Consider the following 13828-nt stretch of genomic DNA (forward strand, 5'->3'; position numbering starts at 1 on the left):
TTTGTTAGAATTCAGCATTCATGTTGAGGCCAATTCCTTCATAACTTGTGCTTAACCTGAAGCAGTTATTCCACAAATAAGAAAATATTCACTTTTTTTTTTTCCTTTTAACAGTTTGTATTAGAAAACTCAGACCATTTCCATGGAGACAACATATCCTTGTGTATGTGCACAAATAAATAAAATTTACATAGGATATACAGCACAGAAAAAGGCCATTTGGCCCAACCAGTCCATGCCGGCATTTATGCTCCACTCGAGACTCTCCCCTCCACCCCCCCGTCTTTCCTCATCTAACTATCAGCATAACTCTATTCCCTTCTCCTTCATATGTTTATCTAACCGCCCCTTAAATGCATCTATATTATTTGCTTCAACCACTCCCTGTGGTAGTGAGTTCCACATTCTCACCACTCTCTGGGTAAAGAAGTTTCTCCTGAATTCCCTATTTGATTTCTTGGTGACTATCTTATATTGATGGCCTCTAGTTTTGCTCTTCCCCACAAGTGGAAACACTCTCTCTATCTACTCTATCAAAACCTTTCATAATTTCAAAGACCTCTATTAGGTCACCCCTCAGCCTTTTCTTTTCAAGAGAAAAGAGACCCAGCCTGTTCATCCTTTCCTGATAGGTATAACCTTGCATTTCTGGTATCATCCTTGTAAATCTTGTCTGCACCATTTCCAGTGCCTCTATATCCTTTTTGTAATATGGTGACCAGAATTGTATGCAGTACTCCAAGTGTGGTCTAACCAAGCTTCAATACAAGTTTAGCATAACTTCTCTACTTTTCAAGTCTATCCCTCTAGAAATAAACCCTAGTGATTGGTTTGCTTTTTTTATGGCCTTGTTAACCTGTGTCGCTACTTTTTGTGATTTGTGCATTTGTACTCCGAGATCCTTTTGCTCCTCTACCCCACTCAGACTCGCACTCTTCAAGTAATGTGTGACCTCACTATTGTACCTACCAAAATGTAATAGTACCTCACATTTATCTGTGTTGAAATTCATTTGCCAATTATATGCCCATTCTGCAAGTTTATTAGTGTCCTCCTGTAATTTTTTGCACTCCTCCTCAGTATTGACTATCCTCTTTCCCCCCCCCCCCCCCCCCGCAAATTTGCTGTCATCTGTACGATGCAGTAATATTTCAACTGAAGCTATGTGCTGTATTTATTTTTATGTTAACTTTGTTCACTCTAGCACTTCTGGTGATTGCTAAGGAGATTTTTCTTGCATTATAGTTCATGGATAATTAGTCCAAGCCTGCCTCTTTGGGGATGCACTGTTCTGTTTTAGTAATGCATGCTGGGTAAATTGGAAAGAGAATAATGTGATGCTTATTTTCAAAAAGTGTAACAAAACAAACAGAACAAGTATTGACCCATTAGTCTTGCAACAATACTGGGTAAAATAATGAAATTGATTATAAAAGAAAGACAGACTTACATTTATATAGTGCCTTTCATGACCACTGGGCGTCCCAAAGCGCTTTACAGCCAATTTAGTACTTTTTGAAGTGTAGTCACTGTTGTAATGTAGGAAGCGCGGCAGCCAATTGCTATCATAAAGCTCCCACAAACAACAATGTGATAATGACCAGTAATCTGTTTGTGATGTTGGTTGAGGGATAAATATTGGCCAGGACACCTGAGATAACTCCCCTGCTCTTCTTTGAAATAGTGCCATGGGATCTTTTACATCCACTTGAGAGAGTAGACGGAGCCTCGGTTTAACGTCTCATCCAAAACACGGCACCGCCGACAGTGCAGCACTCCCTCAGTACTGCACAGGAGTGTCGGCCTAGATTTTTGTGCTCAAGTCTCTGGAGTGGGACTTGAACCCACAACCTTCTGACTCCGAGGCGAGGGTGCTACCAACTGAGCCACTGGCTGACGCACATTATTAGGAATAATTAATCTAAAAAGCAGTAGGATTCAGAAGGGGACGATCTTGCCTGATTCTCCTTGAACTTATTTTGAGGAAGTGACTGCTAAGTGTACAGTAGGAAGCCTTACAACTTGGTGTATGTTAGCATCCACAGAATATTTGAAAAAGTTATAGAAACATACATAGAAGATAGGAGCAGGAATAGGCCATTCGGCCCCTCGAGCCTGCTCCGCCATTCGATGAGATCATGGCTGATCATCCAAACTCAGTACCCCGTACCTGCCTTCTCCCCATATCCCTTGATACCTTTAGCTCTAAGAAATATATCTAACTCCTTCTTGAATATATTTAAAGACTTGGCCTCAACCGCCTTCTGTGGTAGAGAATTCCACAGGTTCACCACTCTCTGGGTGAAGAAATTCTTCCTCATCTCTGTCCTAAATGGCTTACCCCTTATCCTTAGACTATGACCCCTGGTTCTGGACTCTCCGACCATCGGGAACATTCTACCTGCATCTAGTTTGTCCAGACCTGTCAGAATTTTATAAGTTTCGATGAGATCCCCTCTCATTCTTCTAAACTCCAGCGAGTATAAGCCCAATCGACCCAATCTCTCCTCATACGTCATTCCTGCCATCCCAGGGATCAGCCTTGTGAATCTTCGCTGAACTCCTTCCATGGCAAGAACATCGAAGTTCTGCTAAAAGCTGTGAGGATTCGAGGTAAAATCTAGAAATGGATAAGAAATTGGCTGAACAGTAGGAAAGAAAGCGTACTTGTTAGATAATCTATGTCAGATGAAGGGGGGGGGGGTGGCGGACGGAGTGCCTCTGGGATTGGTCACCAATTTGCATTAGTGTCTGTTGCTGTAATTCCATGTTCTTTTCACCTGCTTTTGACATGTGGACTGTAACCTCAAAGCAAACATGTTGGATTTGCTGTCTTCTTAGTGCCCAGCCTTGGGGAATTCAGCATATTTACTTTGGGATTGCTTGTGGCTCTACAAGACTCGTACATTAGGAGACAGCAGCACGCACACATTGTACATTCTGAGTTTGGATTGTCCAATTCAGAGCACCTTGGGAGCACGTTCTATTGACCCAATATTTTTGTCACGTTGCAACCACTAAGAAGTAGGGCAATAAATTAGATTTTTTTTTCTTGTTATTGTGCTATACATTTAGATGATCTATTTTAGGAGATTTCTTCTTTCCCACTAGCTCACCTGATGTTTGTCAACATGTAGTTAATGCAGGTATTTCTGGGATTGGACTACTCCAGATCGCTTTTCAGGCCAATTTGAAATTGCAGTCCCCATTGAAATGAATGGCGCCATTCCAGGCCGCGTGAGACTTCTCTTTGTCGATAGCGGCCCATTCTGGTGATGTTATCAACACAATCTATTCAAGCTGAGAACATTCTTTTTAAGCTGCTTTAAGCCTGTTGGGTTTAGTGAAAGGATGCTCGTCAAGGTTTTCTTTTTCCAACACCAGATCAAAAAAAGTTTTGTTTGCAAATGAATGTGAATGTTTAGAATATTCATCTTTAATTTTTTTTCTTCTTCTTTACAAACAGACCGACAATGAAAAGACTGATAATGCACTGCAGTTATATAGCAAAGACCAACTAATTGAACAGCTTGAGAAAACCGTTAAAGAACATGAAAATTCTACATTATTGTTGAACGATAAAATGTTTGCTTCTGATAAATTAGTTAAAGATTTAAATGAACAGATATTGCAAAAGAATCAAGAGACTGAGAACCTAAGAACAGAACTGGCTAGCTCAAAGCAAAGGGAGAGACAGTCATCAGATGAAATAAAGCAGCTAATGGGTACAGTAGAAGCACTTCAGAAACGCTGTCACATGGGCAATTTGTCTGAATTGGAAACTATACAAAGGATTGAAATAGAAAATAATCGGAAAATGGAGCAATTTCAAGCGGAATTGGATGAAATGTATGGAAAACAGATAGTACAAATGAAACAAGAATTGCAGCAGCAGCATACTTTGGAGATTAGAAGACTTATTGAGCAGCATAAAACTGAAATGGAAAAGGCTTTGGGTCATTCTGTCAATAACTTAGTCAATGAGGAGCAAATTAATTTGTTAAATGTGGCAATCAATGAACTGAATGCCAAATTAAGAGACTCACATTTTCAGAGAGATCAAGTAAGGCAAGAAATGACACAACAGCTGGAAAAAGCTTCTGAAAAAAAGATACAGCTACAGAACCAAGTCCAAGATCTCTTACAAGAGCTCAGCTTCACTAAAGGTCAAATTCAGAGAGCCTCAGAAAGTATTATTGATCAGAAGTACAAAATGCATGAGGTAGAAGACCTGAAAGACATGGTTGAACAATTGAAGGGCCAACTGATAGCTACTTCTGAGTCTAATAAGGAGCTGGAGTCTAAGCATGAGGCAGAAGTTACCAATTATAAAATTAAGCTTGATATGTTGGAGAGGGAAAAAGATGAAGTTTTGGATAGGATGGCTGAATCTCAGGAAGCTGAATTAGAAAAAGTAAGGACTCAACTTCTTTTCAGCCATGAAGAAGAGCTAAGTAAGCTAAAAGAAGATTTAGAAAGGGAACATAAATTAAATGTCTGTAATCTTCAGGAACATATAACCTTGAAACAGAGTCAGCAATTGGAAAGGGTGCAAACAGAATTCGGTATAAAAATGGAAGAGATGAAATGTGAAAGGGATAATATGGTCATTAAGAATAACCAACTATTATCTGAGATGTCCATGTTAAAAGAGGAACTGCAGTTGTCTCTTAAGAACACTAAAGTGGAAGAGATGTATTTGCAAATATGTGAACTTGAAACAGAAATTGAAGCACTAAGAGAAGTTGAGAAAGAAAAGAGTACACTGGAAAAGGGAATCCTAGAGCTACAAGCCAGGAATAAAGTTTTGGAGAAACAGTTTGAGGAACAGGAAGCTATGGAAATAAAAATCAATGGGCTTCAGGAAGAAAATGAAGATCTGAAAGAAACCAAAAAAAAATTGGAAGAAAAGCTGAAAATTCCTATTGTATCTGAAGGGAATAAGTTGGCATCAGTCAGTGAAAATGAGCTTTCAGAAATGAGAGGACACATAGATAGGCTCACTGTAGTTAATGGACAGCTTGAAACCCACGAGAGAGAACTCAAAGAGGAGGTCGAGAGACAAAGGAACACCTTTTCATTTGCTGAGAAAAACTTTGAAGTTAACTTTCAAGAATTGCGGGATGAATATGATTGTTTGCTGAAAATGAAGTCACACATAGAAGAAAAGATGATTAAGCAAGAAATTGAATATGAAGCCAAGTTAAAGACTTTAAGTGAACAGCTCCAGCTTTCAGAGTTGAAGAAAGATGCTGAAAAGTGCACAGTGATAAACGAAGTGCAGCTGGACAAAACACTTGACAATTCCAATGGCCAACCTGAAATTATAGGAAGCAGAGAGGTCATTGAAAAAGATGCAACTGAACTCATGGAAAAACTTGAGATAGCTCAACAGGACAAGACTGAGCTATCTAAGAGACTTTCAGATCTTTCAGAGGTTTTGATTTTGAGGCAAAATGAAATTTTACACTTGAAAGAGGACCTGAAATGTCTAAAACAGCAGGCTACAGAAAAATATGAGAAAACGGACAGAGTTGAGAGTCAGAAACTGCCTGATGTTGAAGTAGAGACCCAAGAACACCAGCAAATGTCCCAAACTAATTTAACCAAAGCAAAGAATGAAAATCAGTCTAAAGAACCAGCTTTTACTGTTTCCTGTGAATTAAAGGAACATGAACAGCAGAAAGAAAATCTAATGGAGCAAATAATTTCACTACAAAATTCAATGAAGATTATTGTTTTAGAAAGAGATGAGATGCAGCAAAATCAGATTAACCTTATTCAAGAAAAAGAATCTCTATTAACCCAAATTCAGCACTTAAGAGAGAAACTGGTATCTGAATCCTTAGTCAGTCTACAGACTGAAAGGGACCAACTCCGGCACCAGCTGGAGTCTGTTCGAGCTGAACAGCTGGGCTTGGCTGAACTTGTACAGCAGAAAACCTTGCTGGAAGAAACTTTTCACAAAAAAAGAGAGGAAATGGAAAATACTCTAATTATGGCTCACCAGGAGAAGCTGGAACTGGAGAAGAAGATTGAAGCACAAACTGGAGTTTCTATTTGTGAACTGTATACTGGATTGGAGGAAAATCAGGTATGCGAGCAATATGGCAGAGAGATTCAAACACTTCCAATATAGCATGTAAATCTGGTAATTTTAGAATATAATAAATATCATTGGTTTTGGTAGACAATCAGGATCATAGCATATGAGTGTTCTTTATTTACCTTGAAATCTAAAGTAATTGGGTCCTTCAATATAGTTTCTGCTGTTGGTTACAAAAGTTTAAAAATGCACATGACCATGCAGTAACACAGTTAAACGCTCACTTTTCTAATAAGTGAAACACAACTTTTGTTTTGAGTTACATGCGACCTGTGTTACCACAGGCAAAAGATGCAGAGCACAAAGAATGTGAGAATCCTATTGCAGTTCAAGGAAATACTGAATCTAATCCAGATTCCCTGGCTCAGCTGGAACAAACTAAGCAGCAGGCAGAGGTATAGTTCTCTACATTTAGTTCAACATTATTTCTCTATTGCAGCATTCTGACACCTTTTCCTCACTCCCATCACCTACCTCCACCATCAGCCCCCACCCTGTACTTTAAAAAAAAATATATAGTTAATATAGAAAGGGATATGATTTTTAATTTAATAAAACTTGGAGAATTTTAAACAGTTTGTCTTTATCCCTTTGAAATGCTATAATTAGAGTCATAGAGTTTTACAGCACAGAAAGAGGCCCTTCGGCCCATCGTGTCTGCGCCGCCCATCCATCCCTGTCCAGTCTAATCCCATTTTCCAGCATTTGGTCCATAGCCTTGTATGCAATGGCATTTCAAGTGCTCATCCAAATGCTTCTTGAATGTTGTGAGGGTTCCTGCCTCCACCACCCTTTCAGGCATTGAGTTCCACATTCCAACCACCTTCTGGGTGAAAAAGTTCCTCCTCAAATCCCCTCTAAATTTCCTGCCCCTTACCCTGAATCTATGCCCCCTTGTTATTGACCCCCCCACTAAGGGGAAAAGTTCCTCTTTATCTACCCTATCTATGCCCCTCATTATTTTGTACACCTCAATCAGGTCCCCCCTCAGCCTTCTCTGCTCCAAGGAAAACAACTCCAGCCTGTCCAGCCTCTCTTCATAGCTGAGACGCTCCATCCCAGGTAACATCCTGGTGAATCTTCTCTGCACCCTCTCCAAAGCAATCACATCCTTCCTATAGTGAGGCGACCAGAACTGCACACAGTACTCCAGCTGTGGCCTCACCAGCATTTTGTACAGCTCCATCATAACCTCCCTGCTCTTATATTCTATGCCTCGGCTAATGAAGGCAAGTATCCCATATGCCTTTTTAACCACCTTATCTACCTGCTCCGCTGCCTTCAGGGATCTATGTACATGTACACCAAGGTCCCTCTGACCCTCTGTACTTCCTAGGGTCCTACCACTCATTGTGTATTCCCTTGCCTTATTTGTCCGTCCAAAATGCATCACCTCGCACTTTTCAGGGTTAAATTCCATTTGCCACTTTTCCGCCCATCTGACCAACCCGTTTATATCGTCCTGTAGCCGGAGGCTTTCCTCCTCGCAATTTACCACCCCACCAATTTTCGTGTCATCTGCGAACTTACTGATCATACCTTTTACATTCTCATCCAAATCATTTATGTAGATCACAAACAATAAGGGACCCAGCACCGATCCCTGAGGTACCCCACTGGACACAGGCTTCCAGCCACAAAAGCAACCTTCGACCATCACCCTCTGCCTCCTGCCACTCAGCCAGTTTAGGATCCAACGCGCCAAGACACCCTGGATCCCATGGGCTCTTACCTTCTTGACCAGTCTCCTATGCGGGACTTTGTCAAAAGCTTTACTGAAGTCCATGTAAACCACATCCACAGCATTTCCCTCATCCACCCCACTAGTCACCCCCTCGAAAAATTCGATCAGATTTGTTAGACATGATTTACCCTTGACAAAGCCATGCTGACTATCCCCGATTAATCCTTGCCTCTCCAAGTGGAGATTAATTTTGTCCCTCAGAATTTTTTCCAATAATTTCCCCACCACAGATGTTAGACTCACTGGCCTGTAATTCCCTGGTTTATCCCTGCTACCCTTCTTGAATAATGGTACTACGTTAGCTGTTCTCCAGTCCTCTGGTACATCCCCTGTGGCCAGAGAGGTTCTGAAAATTAGTGTCAGAGCCCCTGCAATCTCCTCCCTTGCCTCCCACAGCAGCCTGGGATACATCTCGTCCGGGCCTGGGGATTTATCCACTTTTTGGCCCGCTAAAACCGCTAGCACCTCCTCCCTCTCGATGCTAATATGTTAATTGAAGATTGTAGAAATTTATATTTGTTAAATGGCCAAATTCTTGTGAACGTTATGTACATTATGAATGCATGTTCAAATTACAAAAATTATTCCATAGTATCTGCAATAAGTGCATGAGTTGCCTGGTGTCTGCAATACGAGTCTCCTTATCAGTAGTGGTATGTTCTAGTTCTGATCCGAGTCTTGACTTCTGTTTGCAAGTGGCATTTCCTCCAGAAGGAGAATTTTGTGTCAACGTGCTTTGGGTCAGGAAGTTGATCAGAATGGTGATGGCTCCCTTTTTGGTTGGACCATTCTGCCCCTTTGGATTGAGAGGCGGAAGGAGGTAATGGTTTGTGTGAGAAAGAGATTTGAAAAATAAAGAAAATTGATCTTTGTGTTTATTGACAGGCTGAGCTAAAGCTTCAGTTGGAGGCTCAGCACATTAGTCTTACTCAGATTTATGCTGCTCAGCTGGAGCTTGTCCGTGACAGTTTGAAGAATGAAAAAGAGACTGCTCTTGAAAGACTCCAGGAGATGCTCACAGCCACTCATACTTTGGAAATAAAGCAGCTTCAAGCTCTGTCCCAGCAGGAATTACAGAAGTTCAAAGCATCTCAGAAAGGTAATAGAAACAAAAGACCTCAATAGTGACGACATAGATTGAACCTGTTTAGTACAAAACTAATACAATTTCCCCCCTTTTTTCATTTTTTAATGGTCCTGTTCTTTGGAAGCAAGTTTTAGTTGCTTTAAACATTACTTGCAATGCACAACGTACTACTTGTAGCATGAGCACTGTTCTGCACGCCTCCCATGGCTATACAAGCTGATGCCCATCCCTCCATTCTAAGGAAAGAGAAAACTTAGCTTTCTGAGAATTAACTTTAAACCACCCAAACCTTTATTGCTTTAAGGAATAACTAGGAGAGTGCAAGTCATTTCATGTTGATTAAATTGTGGCCTCAGCTAGACCGATATTTTAAATTTAAGAACAATTTGGGTTCCTGCTTTCATCCCAAGTATTTTCTATTGGGTTAATTTATATGAATCCCTTATGAGAAAATTGGATGGAGATTTCTCCAGTGTTTTTCATACCACAGAATGTATGCTCCTGTTAAGTTGCATAGCAAACGGCACCAAAATCAAGAAAATCTTCTCCATTAGAGCAGTCTCCAATATGGCCTAACAGAGAATTATTTAAATTGCACAGGCAGTTATTTCTAGGTTAGACTAATACTTGCTGTGACTCATTCATACCTGTGGCATGAAATATGTGTCTTTTTCCTCAGATAATTACCTGTAAACTTGGTGCCAACAATTTCCTCCCCTATCCATAAGCGCTATAAACTCCAGGTACCCTCTCCTATATAAATTTATATTAAATTTGTCTAAAATTCTGAGAACTACGAATCTCAGGAGTCATCACATGACCATTTATGCCTCTAACCATCTGCCGAGTACATCTGGTAGGATTTGCCTTTTCTGCAGAGAAATTTCCAGATGGCGCTATACAACTGTCTTCCTTCTCTCCTGCCACCTCTAATCATCAGGAACATGTTGCAGTGCGACTACTGTACTGTAATGTGCTCCCTCAGGTGACTTTTTTTGGCACGTGACTCCTCTTGTGTATCTGTGCTTTTTTTTAATCACAGGAAGCCTCGTGGCAGTGCAAATACTATAGGAAATATGGTTGGAATTGTGAGCAACAAATTGAGTGAGAAAAACAAAGGTAAAGAAGTGAAATAAAAGTGAAGGCGTATATAAAATGGCTAAGTAGATAGGAAAACGGAAGTGAAGGGGGTGAAGGTGAGGAAAAATTGTATGTGTGTGCACAGGAGTCTGTCTCTGACTTTGTTTCAGTAGGTCTGTGACCCATACAGTGGAACAGGAGAGAGATGCTGTTGTCGAGGGTGAGGCGAGAGATAGAGAAGTTATTGGGACCCAATTTAAGAAGCAAAGGAGGAGACAGGGACTCTGTTTGATGGGGAAGAAGGGGGGAAGAGAGAGACCTTTCTGGGTGGTCATGAGAAGGCAAAGGCACAGCTATTTTTTTAAGGGGAGGTTGAAAGAGAAGCGATTGGTGGCAAGGAACTACAGAAGACACCATGAAAAGAGAAGGCAGGGAAAGAGAGTAGAAGAGTGGTGCACACAAACCTTGTTGAGTAGGGTAGGCAAAGTGCAGCGAGAGAGACGGGGAAATCCTGTTGTGGAAGAGCATTTCTGGCTCTGCTGGGAATGGAAGGAACTGTTGCTATCAGGGCTTAGCAGGCCCACATTATAAATCATATTATCTTTTAACTCCCTATTGTGAACACCATGGGAGATCCACAAGTGTATATAGAACCATCAAAGTTTAGAATCATAGAATAGTATAATGCAGAAGGAGACCATTCGGCCCATCGAGTCTGCGCTGGTTCTTTTGAAGAGTCCCATATCCCTGCAGTTTTTTTCTCCAAGTATTTATCCAATTCTTTGTTGAGCGCAACTATTGATCTGTATCCACCACCCTATCAGGCAGTGCATTCCAAATTCTAACTAATCGTTGCATCATAATGTTTTTCCACATGTCGCCTCTGGTTCTTTTGCCAATCACCTTAAATCTGTGCCCGCTGGTTAGCGACCCTTCAGCCATTGGAAACAGTTTCTCTTTATTTACTCTCTCTAAACCATTCATGATTTTAAACGCCTCTATCAAATCTCCTCTTAGCCTTCTCTGCTCCAAGGAGAACCATTCCAGCTTCTCTAGGCTAGCCACGTAACTGTAATCTCTCACCCTGGAACCATTCTAGTAAATCTCTTCTGTAGCCTCTCCAAAGCCTTCACATCCTTCCTAAAGTGTGGTGCCCAGAATTGGACACAATACTCCAGCTGGGTTCGAACTAGTGTTTTAAATAGGTTTAGCATAACTTCCTGTTTTTTGTACTCTATGCCTCTATTTATAAAGTCCAGAATCTCATGCTTTATTAACCGCTTTGTTAACCTGTCCTGCCACCTTCAGAGATTTGTGTGCAAACACCCCCAGGGCGCTCTCTTCTTGTGCCCCCTTTAAAATTGTACCATTTTGCTTGTATTGTCTCTCCTCTCTCTTCCTACTAAAATGTATCACTTCACACTTTTCTGCGTTGAATTCCATCTGCCATGTGTCGCCCATTCCACCAGCCTGTCTATGTCACCTTGAAGTCTATTACTATCTTCCTCACTGTTTACAGTTTTGAAGGAAGCCATTCAAACCTTCACTGCCTATGCTGGCTTTTTGCTGGAGCAGTCCAGTTAATCCTGCTGCTCGGCTCTCTCCTTGTATCTCAGTATTTTCCTTTGCTTCAAATATTTATCTAGTTTTCCTTTAAAAAATGTGTGGTCTCTGCCTTAACCAACCCCTGTGGTAAAATATTCCATGTTTCAATAATTATGTGTGAAGAAACTCCTAACCCCTCTCCTCACTCTCTTGGTGACCATTTTAAATTGATGACTCCTCGTGGTTGAATCCCTAACCAGTGAAAATACTATTTTCCTATGCACCCTATCAAAACCCTTCAAATTTTTTTGAAAACCTTTATTTCATCTCCTCTTGGCCTTCTCTGCTACAGTGGAAACTGTAAATTGAGATGTATAAAATTATGAGGGGTCTTGATAGAGTGGATAGGAAATACCTATTTCCCCTAGCAGAGAGGTCAATAACCAGGGGGCATAGATTTAAAGTAATTGGTAGAAGGATTAGAGGGGAGTTGAGGAACATTTTTTCACCCAGAAGGTTGGGGGGGGGGGTCTGGAACTCCTGCCTGAAAGGGTGGTAGAGGCAGAAACCCTCATCACATTTGCATAGAAACATAGAAGATAGGAGCAGGAGTAGGCCATTCGGCCCCTCGAGCCTGCTCCGCCATTCAATGAGATCATGGCTGATCATCCAAACTCAGTACCCTCCCTGTCCTTGCCTTCTCCCCATATCCCTTGATCCCTTTAGTCTTAAGAAATATATCTAACTCCTTCTTGAATATATTTAATGAATTGGCCTCAACTGCCTCCTGTGGTAGAGAATTCCACAGGTTCACCACTCACTGGGTGAAGAAATTCCTCCTCATCTCTGTCCTAAATGGCTTACCCCTTATCCTTAGACTGTGACCCCTGGTTCTGGAATCCACGACCATCGGGAACATCCTTCCTGCATCTAGTCTGTCTAGTCCTGTTAGAATTTTATAAGTTTCAATGAGATCCCGTCTTGTTCTTCTGAACTCCAGCGAATATAAGCCGAATCGACCCAGTCTCTCCTCATACGTCATTCCTGCCATCCCAGGTATCAGTCTGGTGAATCTTCGCTACACTCCCTCCATGGCAAGAACATCCTTCCTCAGATAAGGCGACCAAAACTGCACACAATACTCAAGGTGTGGTCTCACCAAGGTCCTGTACAACTGCAGCAAGACATCCTTGTTCCTGTACTCAAACCCTCTCGCAACGAAGGCCAACATACCATTTGCCTTCTTAACCGCCTGCTGCACCTGCATGCTTACCTTCAACGACTGGTGCACAAGGACACCCAGTTCTCGTTGCACTTCCCCTTCTCCCAATCTATTTCCGTTCAGATAATAATCTGCCTTCCTGTTTTTGCCACCAAAGTGGATAACCTCGCATTTATCCACATTCTAATGCATCTGCCCAATCACCCAACCTGTCCAAATCATACTGGAGTTTCTCGGCATCCTCCTCACAGCACACACACCCACCCAGCTTTGTGTCGTCTGCAAACTTGGAGATATTACATCTAGTTCCCTCGTCTAGATCATTTTATATATATATTGTGAATAGCTGGGGTCCTAGGATCGATCCCTGTGGTACCCCACTAGTCACTGCCTGCCACTTGGAAAAAGACTCGTTTATTCCAATTCTTTGCTTCCTGTCTGCCAACCAGTTCTCTATCCAAGTCAGTACCTTGCCCCCAATCCCATGTGCCTTAACTTTACACGCTAATCTCTTATGCGGGACCTTATCGAAAGCCTTCTGAAAGTCCAAATACACCACATCCACTGGTTCTCCCTTATCTATTTTACCAGTTACATCCTCAAAAAATTCCAGTCGATTACTCAAGCACGATTTACCTTTTGTAAATCCATGTTGACTTTGTCCGATCCTGTCACTGTTTTCCAAGTGCTCTGCTATTACATCTTTTATAATGGACTCTAGCATTTTCCCCATTACCGATGTCAGGCTCACCAGTCTGTAATTCCCCGTTTTCTCTCTACCACCTTTTTTGAATAGTGGGGTAACATTAGCTACCCTCCAATCCATGGGTACTGTTCCAGATTCCATCAAATGTTGGAAGATGATCAGCAATGCATCTACTATTTCTAGGGCCACTTCCTTAAGTACCCTAGGATGTAGATTATCAGGCCCTGGGGATTTATTGGCCTTCAATCCCGTCAATTTCCCTAATACCATTTCCCTACAAATACTGATTTCATTCAATTCCTCCCTCTCATTAGACCCTATGTTCCCTGACATCTCTG

General features: G+C 41.5%; 1 protein-coding gene across 5 annotated transcripts in view; it reads left to right on the plus strand.

Annotated features, from left to right (window-relative positions):
* akap9 (A kinase (PRKA) anchor protein 9) overlaps positions 1-13828 on the plus strand; it is a 316455-nt gene that overhangs the window by 82793 nt on the left and 219834 nt on the right. For all 5 annotated transcript variants that reach the window (XM_085987959.1, XM_085987955.1, XM_085987956.1 and 2 more), the window contains 3 exons: positions 3467-6094; positions 6391-6501; positions 8736-8949. In XM_085987959.1, coding sequence (XP_085844085.1) covers positions 3467-6094; positions 6391-6501; positions 8736-8949 — 2953 coding nt within the window. The remainder of the gene's footprint in view (positions 1-3466; positions 6095-6390; positions 6502-8735; positions 8950-13828) is intronic.

This window comes from Somniosus microcephalus, chromosome 5, assembly GCF_052327205.1.
Source record: "Somniosus microcephalus isolate GS21.2 chromosome 5, FLI_Smic_1.0, whole genome shotgun sequence".
Taxonomy (NCBI): domain Eukaryota; kingdom Metazoa; phylum Chordata; class Chondrichthyes; order Squaliformes; family Somniosidae; genus Somniosus; species Somniosus microcephalus.